We start from the raw sequence: 10484 nt of genomic DNA, 5'->3' as shown, positions 1-10484 counted from the left end.
CCTGGGGATTCTAGCACAAGTTTCTGATGCACAAGCTATGGCATTTAACTTCCCACACCAAGCAACAGCACTGCAATACAACAATAAAAATTACTCCTCAAAAGGGTAATAAAAATGAAGCCCCGACAGAAAGAAGAAGATAATAAATGTAAACAAAAATGGTAGCCCCAACTTTTCAAAAATAATAGAAAATTTGAATGTATAGATTCATGTTACCATAATTCCAAACAACTTGTTTCTCCATGACCAAGATTAGAATACTTCAAATAACAAATAATCAGACCTTCGGTATAATAAAAGCGAGGCAGTGTAAAACATTGGTTAACACCACAAACGGAAAGCAGCAACTAGCAGCTTATATAAAACAAAACTCATCAACCGTCATCGACTGCTGGAAAATCACAAAAAGAAGGCAAAGATCCTTGCATCTCAAAATGGAAGATAAGTCAAGACCACATAGAAACCTCATAACTGCCCAATTTTCCATCCTCCTGCCTATAGGCTTTCTTCACCAACTTTAATGACACATCGGGTACCGAGAATGATAAAAAAAAACAACTCGAAATATAATCTTCCTACTGAAAACTAATAGAAATACGATACCACAATTTCTTGAACCAGACCAAATTTCCTAACTAAAGACGAAACCACTCCATAGTATACACGAGAACAACACCTAAAAGTGCGGCAGAGCTCGGGAACACTCATTTTATGCAGCAAATTGGACTTCGGCTGGTTAAGCTTTATGCAGAAAACAGTAGCCGGATTCACAAAATCCTCATCCATGGGATCATCAGCAGAATTCAACGCCCCAGGCGCTGAATCCTTGTCGGGTGCGAGCTCCATAACCACGTCGTCTTCGCAAGGCGAGTCCTCAGATATTTCCGCAGAAGGAGGTTCGGGAAGGGGTGAACTGGCTGTAGGGAAGTCTTCCTCGGAGTCCTTGGCAGCAGCCGCAACTGGCGGTTGTGGGGATTGGGTCGAATTGGTTTTGTTATTATGATTATTCATCTAGGATACCAAATTACCAAAAACCCTAAAATAAAATATAATTGCGTGTGTGGATGGAGAGTGGAGAGGGGCAATGGTGGTGGGAAAGTCGCAATTGAAGGCGACAGCAAGTACTGTAGTTGGGAAAAGAGAGAGGAGATTGTTCAGCGCGGTGGGGTTAGGGTTTCTGTTTCTTTTTTCGCTCTCTTTTTTTGTCACCAAATCTTCCTCTAATAATAGTCATGAAAATTGATTGTTTTATCCACGCAAAAAATAAAATATTAAAAAATTCAAATAACATTTAAAATTTATAAAATTCAGTATTTAAATTTTTTTTTCCATAGTGTATTATGTACAAGTGAACTTTGGCACGGTTTTTTTTTAAAATTAATTTAGTTTATATTTGAATAAAAATCATACTGTGATTTTGAGAAAAAAAGAAAGACTAAACATTAATTATGATAAAATGAATCGGAAGAAAAACAAAACGAGCCAGGTAGGGATATAACTGAACTTCAATTTAAAGAAATATATACTATCTACATGTGTATTACACCAAATATTTGACACTTTATAGATATAGTTAATTTCAAAAATGACATCAATTATTTTGGAAATATCATATAAATAAATAAACAAATAAGAGTGCGATTTTTTTATTGAATGGAGTATAAAGTTAAATAAACAAAATATAAAAAAAATTGCTGATCAATGATATGAATTTTGTTGGAACATATAATTAGGTCCATGTATTTAAAAATATCATTAAAATATTTCTCTAATAATATTTAAATTACAAAATTATTGTATATACTTCAATAACTAGAAAGTTGTGTATTATTTGTTTCACCTCCTTTTATCTCGATTTCTCGAATCGAGAGATATATAAATGGAGATTTTGATGCATATAGATATAAATTGTCAAATAAGACAACAAAATTTCCAAGAAGATTTTGAGCATTTTGTTTATGAGCAGAAGAATTGTTTTCAAATAGTGTTTGATCGATTGTATTAATCAGTATTCGATTGGTTGGTTCGACGATATCGACAAAAAATATTTGTCTAAGCCACTTCGTTTCTTTTTTGTTCAAGTCACTTCTTTTTTTTTGTCCAAGTGATTTTTTTTGTCTAACCCACTTATTTTCACCAAATGTCATACTTCATCAAATCTATTGATGACAAAAAGAATTTAAGAATGATTTGTATGAAAAATATTTTTTAGTTGTTTGTAATTTAACAAAAATAATTTATAATACATGTGAACTCTAGTCTCCTAACCAAACTATTCCAGTGTAGTGGGATCTCAATAAATGAGTTGGAAATCGTTCCAATAGATTGGGTCATAAATTAAAATTGTACGTGACGAGCTTTATAAGATTAATGTATTCATTCTATATTTGAGATAATTACACTCATACTTAGAGGAGGAGAAAAAAACTAAAACATTATTTAAATAGAAAGAAATACACTAGAAACCGAGATCTCGTGTTAATCGGCTAAATAATGGGGACCTACATAAAAAAATACAGGTTAAAATGCCATCCGAATCTTCTTCGAGCTTCTTTTAAATATCGATACATATTTCTCTCTTTGTGATTTCTTCCCTCTTCTATTATTTTCAACTTTCTACGATTTCATTTGGTTGTTCCACCAGGTTCCATTCAATTCTAAATTTATAATGCAATCGAGTCAATTTAAGAAGTATTTTTCTTGCTAAAATATATATGTATATGTATGTGTATGTGTGTGTGTATATATATATATATGCATATAATATCCCAACAATTTAATTCGTTGGTTTACTTTTTCTCTACCTAACTATTATATCTTTTTCCAAATTTTCAATTTAAGAAATATTTTTCTTGATAAAATATATATGTCAAATATCATCTCGAACTCAGAATATGTAGATTTTCAAATTGACAAGTTATAAGATATCCCAACCATTTAATTTGTTGGTTTACTTTTTCTCTACCTAACTATTATATATATATATATATTTACCAATTTTTCAATTTAAGAAGTACTTTTCTTGCTAAAATATATATGTCAAATATAATCTCGAACCTAGAGTAAGTAAATTTTCAAATAGACAAGCTATAAAATATCCCAACCATTTAATTTGTTGGTTTATTTTTTCTCTACCTAACTCTTACATCTTTTTTCCAATTTTCCAATTTAAGAAGTATTTTTCTTGCTAAAATTCAAATAAATTAAGACTTCCATTCTATCAATTGACAATTTCAAATGTACAATATAAACAAGTAAATTTTTTTTTTTAAAAAAAATCAAAAACACCAACAATATTGAACTACTCAACATTTTATTTTGACAAAAATTTCGATGTACGACAGATAAAAATAATAAAAAACACCACAATGAACTACTCAACATTTTATTTTGACAAAAATTTCAATGCGCGACAGTCATTTTCGAGAAGGAAAACAAGTTAAAATTTTGAAAGTTCAAATTGGGACCAAAAAGCAACAAACGTGTGGAAGTTCACACATCACTTATTGTGTGGTTTAAAAATAGAGTTTATGTATATGTACATGATTTTTAAAACACATATTCAAAAAAATATTTGATTTTAAATAATTTTTTTATATTTTTCGATAATTATATTATTACATGCAAAAAGTAAAACGTGGTGGAATGAGATAATTACACTTACGACACGCATAAAGAAACGTAGTGGAATGAGTAAACTAATATTGTCTGGGGGTGTTTTTATAATTTTCAAGGCCGCGATTCGAAAAATCTAGTTGAGTTCGTTGAACCTGAGATGGCGTAGTCACCGTCTATTCGTGCGAAGATATACAAATACAAACCGCTCGCGCTATAGAAATGACTCTTGATTGTTTCTCTGCAGCGAACAAAAACACGATCCCATTCTGTATGTTTGAATTGCTACACGCGATACGCCCTCGTTTGCTGCTCTCCAGCTGGTGTTTCAGGAGTTTGCAGCCTCCTTCATTCTTATCGAGCTTCGATCTCGCTGAATAATCTGTTAGTATCTGTATTGCCTGCTCAATTTTGCTTGTTGGTGTGTTTACAAATTGTTTGATGTCTCTCGGTTTGGTGTAGCTAGGCGAATTGTGTGTGTGGATCAAAATCAGGCGATCTCAGAGGAGGGGCTGTCTTGCTTTTTCTGTATGAATTTGTGGTTCGTGTGTTCATCTGAGTGTAGGCGGGGTGGGGGTTCAGTGTGGGGGCCTTTCTGTTGCTTTGGGGGTGGGACTAGCCAACTGGTGGTGCGAGGATGGTGGGTTAGTCACCTGGTGCATTGAAACTCGGTACTGTAAATTTTTCATCTTTGGAAATTGTGATCCTGAAATTTTTTAATTATTTGCATGAAAATAATCGTTAGTTGGCCCACGTCGGTTGGAAAAAATACTTTAGAGATGTACATATGGAATTGGACAATCCTCCTCTTGAGCTAGCTTTTGGGGTTGAGTTTGGTCCAAGTCTTAATCTTAACATGTAATCAGAGCCTAGTTCTACCGTGATGTGTTAGATTGATGTTCATTCCTGGGCGTGTGTGTTAGTTGTACCACATCGGTTGGATAAAATATCTGAGAACTGCATATATGAACTTGGACAATACTCCTTGGATTGGATAAAATACGTGAGAGCTGCATATATGGAATTGGACAATCCTCCTTCTTGAGCTAGCTTTTGGGGTTGAGTTAGGTTCATGTCTCAATCTTTAACATAATATCAGAGCCAAGAGTCTACTGTGATGTGTTAGATTGCCTATAGTTGGACCACCTACTGCCTATAGTTGGGTCATTTGTAAATTTTACGTTCTCATAGTTGGGTCATTTGTAAACTTCACGTTTCAGATGTTCATTCATGGACGTATGTTTGGACAATCCTTCCCCTTGAGCTAGCTTTTGGGGTTGAGTTAGGTTCAAGTATAAATTTTAACAAGTTTTGCCAAATCGATTCTGAAACTAGGATTTGAAAGATGGAGGGCAATAGACGTGAAATGAAGACCTACATGTTTGGGAAGTGAAACTTAGATTTTTGAAATTGCTATAAATTACCAATGGACACTAAAATTCAATTCACATAACGAACTGTGCTGCCCTTTGCGATAGTTTAAGAAATTCCATGAAAAAAGCTAGTGATGTCTGATAGAAATGTCTCATCTAGCTCTTTGTTCTCCAGATTGAGACACCAGTGTTGGGGTCGGCAGATCAGCGCAATAGACCATACAGGGACATGGGCTGTTGCTGCTTTGGTGCCTCAACTTTGCACCAGAAGAAACGGAACAAAAATGCTCATCATTCGACGGAAGACCAAGAAGGTTTGTGCTTCATAATTCAATCTACATTCTTTGTGGTGTTCACTGTAGAACCACTAAGCTCTGAAGGTTATGCATCCTAGTTTTTGTTGAAAATATACCATTTCATGCCCGAACCAGAGGTTATGACTTCATGATTGCTTTCATTTCCACGGATGCTGATGTTTCAGTCACAAAGCAGCTTCATCATTTTGACATTGTTGCTTTGGCATCTTATGAAAGATGACTAACTTCTAGTTCAAAATTTTTCACTATGTAGACCATGAACTGAAAATTTTGGTTGTGCTGTTGATAGTTTGGTGAGTTGGACGAGAGGTTGTAAGTTTGGGATGCTAAAAAGGACTGTTTGAAGTTATGTAGATGGACAAGGAGGATTCACATTGAGGACCTTATTTAAGGATGTGTCTAATATTTTGAATGTAGCGAGATGAATCGTGTCGTGCCTAAGGCTATCGTGTGCAATCATATTGGCAGTTCAGTAGTGAACCATCTATAAGTACTTCAAAATATCACCTATGTAACTAGTTGTGAGCTATACATCCCTGAACCAATTTTTCAATCATTATGACTATGCCCAATGGTATTTGATTATCAAAATTTAAACGCATGATCAAAATAACTTACAAGAGATGTACCTCATTCCCTGTTGTTATTTGTGTCATTTGCTGCCACGGATGTGTAAATGTTTGAAGTGGATGGAAATAAGTCCGACTGTTCAGCATCAGCTTAACCTAATTCTACAGCACAAAATAGGTACTGTTGCCACGGGAAACATGAGTATGAGCTTGCATGTGTAACACACTCGTTGAACTACCTGTAACTCGTATCTATAACATATTTGGGATCTGGACAAGTCCTTGGATGTGCAAACATCAATCTTAATTTAGGAAACATGCAGGGGCACCGAAAAAATAATCATGTGGTTGGTTGGTCATGATGCTTATTTCCATTCAGTATTTTTCTTAAGATGGGCCAGAAATTATTACTTCGTATATTTGTTTCCTTTGATTTGATTGATTCTATTATATCTGTAGGGCCCCAAATCTCTAAGACAAAGAACTTCTCATACAATGAATTAAGAGAAGCAACAAACAACTTCCAACACAGCAGCAAAATAGGACGAGGAGGTTTTGGGACAGTTTACAAGGTATTAACTCAATGCTGCATAGTTTATATTCATCATGTTTTAACGAGAAACTTTAAAGGTAAATATCGCACGGCAAGTTTCATCTTTCTGCCAGTATGTAATCTGATTTTCACCGCCCTTTGCTGGTATTAAGATCTATCATGCGTTGAAGCTCTAAGTAATTTCTTCCTGTTGATCATCTTTCTAATTTATATACCAGAAGGATGTCTTTAAAGCAAATAAACATGCATAAAGGAAATAAAAAAATCTCCAAGCTGGTTTTTCACTTAATCGTCGGTATTGTAGGCAGAGAAAATTGCTTCAACCAGTTTGTTTAATGGCATCTTATTTATGAACTATTAAGTTGATGGGACATTGAAACGTCCAACTATCATTCATGCATTTTTTTTCTTCGTATTAATCCCACTCCAATCTCATAGGGAACTCTAAAAAATGGAAAGAAAGTTGCTGTGAAGACACTTTCTGCCGGGTCAAAGCAAGGAGCGCGTGAGTTTTTGACTGAGATTGACACTATATCCAATGTTAAACACCCAAACCTAGTTGAGTTAGTTGGGTGCTGCGTCAATGGTACCAACCACATTTTGGTGTATGAATATTTAGAGAATAAGAGCATCGATCGAGCATTGTTAGGTAATTTGATAAGAGTCCTGTGCCATTTGAATCTATTTAGAAGTTTCCTACGATATCCAACGTAGACTGAACATAATATTTGCATGTATTTCAGGTACGAACAGGTCTGTTAATCTGAACTGGGAAAAGAGGTCTAATATTTGCTTGGGAACTGCTCGTGGACTTGCATATCTTCATGAAGAACTTTTACCTCACATTGTACACAGAGATATCAAAGCTAGTAATATACTACTGGACGAGGACTTCCGACCTAAAATTGGAGACTTTGGATTAGCTAAACTTTTCCCCCAAGATATCACCCACATCAGCACAAAAATAGCAGGAACAACGTATGTCTCCTTTTCCTCTTTGATACTACACCATAACTTATAATGGCATGGGAATCCTGGCATCTAATTTGAAGTTGTATTTATTGAAACTTTGAAAGTTATGGTCCTAATTTGTACCTTGGATTTGTTCTAAGCAGTGGCTACCTGGCACCTGAATATGCCTTAGGTGGTCAGTTAACTATGAAGGCCGATGTATACAGCTTTGGGGTTCTAACTCTTGAAGTTGTGAGTGGCAAGAGCAGTGGAAACACCAATCACGGAGGAATGCAGAAATTGCTTGTCGAATGGGTGAGGAATATTTGGTTGTACTTTTTTGTATCACCTTTTGTATTATTTATACTCTGTTAACTGAACAGCAAAAATGTTAACTGAACAGCAAAAATGAGATTGAGTTATTTACCCTTTGTCCACTCAGTCTCTCCTCGTATAAGTTAGATAAAATGGACTAGTATCTAGGAAGTAAACTTCATTTCCAGATCTAAATTGTTTTTCCCCCTGAAGTTGTATCCTTCCAAGCCATTATATTATTTAGAGTTATTTTTATAGTTTGTTCCTATCACTATAACCTTCTCACATCTGTATTGGTTGCTTCACAGGCCTGGGAGCTGCACGAAGAAGGTAAACTGTTGGATCTTGTCGACCCAGAATTGGAATCATTTCCAGAGGACCAGGTTCTTAGGTACATGAAAGTGGCCCTTTTCTGCACCCAAGCAAATGCTAGCAGAAGGCCCCTAATGAGCCAGGTCATTGAAATGCTCTCAAAAAATGTACGTCTTAACGAAAATCAACTCAAGCCTCCCGGCTTCTTTGAAACCTCAGCTCGGCTAAGTGGCACAATGTTTAAGAATAAGTCCTCAGAAGCTTCTACTAGCCATCAGATGAGTACTTTTCCCATCACAATCACTCAGGTTACCCCAAGATAACTGAATTTTGTAAATATTCCTTTTCATTATTTTGCAAGGGCGGCCTGGATCCTAAGTTCTGAAAAACCAGTTGCTCGATTATTGGGTTCGTTGGTTGGGCGCACCTTGGGATTTATTTGATGGAGTAGGACTGTAAGAGTGTAGACTTCAGGACGTTTCCATAACCCCAAGAAAGGTTATGATATTGTGTGGATAGGATTGAACGAGTTTAAATTACAGCTTTACAGGGCTGTTAATTCTTTTTCTGGTATAAGAATTCATTACATGGTGTCAACTTTTGATCTTCTGGAGTTTATTGTTTTAAGTAGTTTTCAGTGATATGTACCAAACAAATCATGCACCCCTCGTACAATTACATTCCAGATGACAAAATTAACGGTGAAGCTAGGTTTTTTTAAATGATGACGACGAAATAAGGACTCGAATAGTAATATGTTACAAAAGCTGTTTAATGAATCAGATGAAAAGAAGTAGGCACACACGCCCTTTTCACGTTTAAGAATATGTGAAGACAACAAAATCAAATAGAACACGAATCTCCATCTAGTGTCACAATGGTTATGGAGAGAGGAATATGTTGGGAATTGAATGGGTAATTTTGAATGTACATGATCAGTATGTTTTAAAATCAAGTGAGCCTATTTCCATGGTAATGTTTATCCTAAATATCACGTGATTAATTAATCCCACTTTGCCTTGGTTTTCGATTGATTTTCTTGTCAGTCTCACAGATATGAAGTCTCGAGTTCAACTATATATTATAGCCACTTTTTAATGTCACTTGTCATGGATATCCAATCCAAACACTCGACTCGAGCCACCAATTCATGTGAAATTTAGTTATTTTCACCATATTCCCAAATTTAATGGTGATCAAATTGTACATATAACTTGGGATTGAGTCTCACGTGTTTATTCTGAAACAAATAGAAAACACCAATTATTCCACACAAAAGTTACAATACTTGTGCTGCCGAGTCTTCCCTCAACACCATTAACCCCAATACAGCATGGTAATTAGACATGGCATTTGAGGAAGTTGACAATAAGGTAGTTCACTTCCTCAGGCGATTGCTCTTGGATAAAATGACTTCCTTCAGGCAAGTACACTATTTCCAGCTCTGGAACGAATGTTTTCACCATTCCGCTCTTTATGTAGTCACCCATTCCTGGATATTTGAAGGCGTAGTCCTTCTCGCCCATTATCAGCAGAGCTGGGACTTCAACTTTTGGAAGATATATACGGTCTTAATCCTGTAGGCTGTAACTGCCTATGTATCAATTCCATTGCGAGATTTCTTGTCAAATTCACTCATTATATAGTTTAGAAAATTTGCCTGCATGATAGTAGTAAAGATTGCTTTACCCATAAGGAACAAGGGCATCCAGAAGAGCAAGGAGGTCAGCCAAAAGGTCCAAGAAAGATGCCTTTTCGGGTTCCGGGGGCGGTTCGGACAACCCATATCCTCTGTAATCGAAAGCAACAGCTCGGAAACCAGCCTTGGCGACGGCGATCATCTGGTGGCGCCACGAGTACCATATTTCAGGAAACCCGTGCAAGAAAACCACAGGCGGCGAGGAAGAGCTCCCGATTTGCGCCACGTGGAGCTTCAGCCCATTGACTAGTATGTGCTCGTGCTTTATTTCTTCCATTTTCGCCTATAATGTTTGTAGATTGATGCAACAGTAGCTGCCAGCGGGAGGTTTAAATAATGTCATATGTGAACAGAGGATGGAAAGAGTTGTGGACTCCCACGGCTACTTTTTATTAACACGTGCTTTTATAGTCAATGGTCAATAATAGTACATAGAAAATTAACTTTCAAGCTTATTTGAAATACATTTAGGAAGTATGCTTGGATTTTTTTAATTTAAGTTAAATTATTACGAAAAATAAAAATGGGTGAAGTTTGGGAGAGGACAACAGAAACAAGAACTAAAGGCCTCTCCCTTGGTAAAATGCAAATCTGACATGTCGACCATCACATATATTGAAACATTCTTTTGAGTTCTTACAAATGTTAGCCTCGTTGTTAACAACATACTTAACTTTTATATAGTAAAGGGTTGACAAAAAATACAGATGAGCAGAATCCGAATAGGTGTATATTATTAAATCCAAAGGTTTTTTTTGACCTGGCTAAAACAAGGATGTG

General features: G+C 35.8%; 1 protein-coding gene across 4 annotated transcripts; it reads left to right on the top strand.

Moving 5' to 3' along the window:
• The first annotated feature begins 3744 nt into the window (after window positions 1-3744).
• On the top strand, window positions 3745-8602 carry LOC140834826 (cold-responsive protein kinase 1-like). 4 transcript variants are annotated; one of them, XM_073199973.1, is made up of 9 exons: window positions 3745-3999; window positions 4078-4286; window positions 5164-5302; window positions 6334-6446; window positions 6866-7076; window positions 7171-7405; window positions 7543-7693; window positions 8002-8148; window positions 8225-8602. In XM_073199973.1, the coding sequence occupies exons 3-9, from the start codon at window positions 5218-5220 to the stop codon at window positions 8231-8233; spliced, it is 951 nt and encodes a 316-aa protein (XP_073056074.1). In that variant the 5' UTR covers window positions 3745-3999; window positions 4078-4286; window positions 5164-5217; the 3' UTR covers window positions 8234-8602. The 4 variants fall into 4 exon arrangements, with proteins under 4 accessions (XP_073056074.1, XP_073056073.1, XP_073056070.1 ...); XM_073199972.1 differs by having other exon boundaries at window positions 4082-4286; window positions 8002-8602; XM_073199969.1 differs by having other exon boundaries at window positions 8002-8602.
• Window positions 8603-10484: the final 1882 nt, after the last annotated feature.

The sequence above is a fragment of the Primulina eburnea genome, chromosome 6 (assembly GCF_022965805.1).
Source record: "Primulina eburnea isolate SZY01 chromosome 6, ASM2296580v1, whole genome shotgun sequence".
NCBI lineage: Eukaryota > Viridiplantae > Streptophyta > Magnoliopsida > Lamiales > Gesneriaceae > Primulina > Primulina eburnea.
The sequence above is the reverse complement of the archived record's forward strand: the minus strand, read 5'-3'. Positions and strand labels throughout refer to the sequence as shown.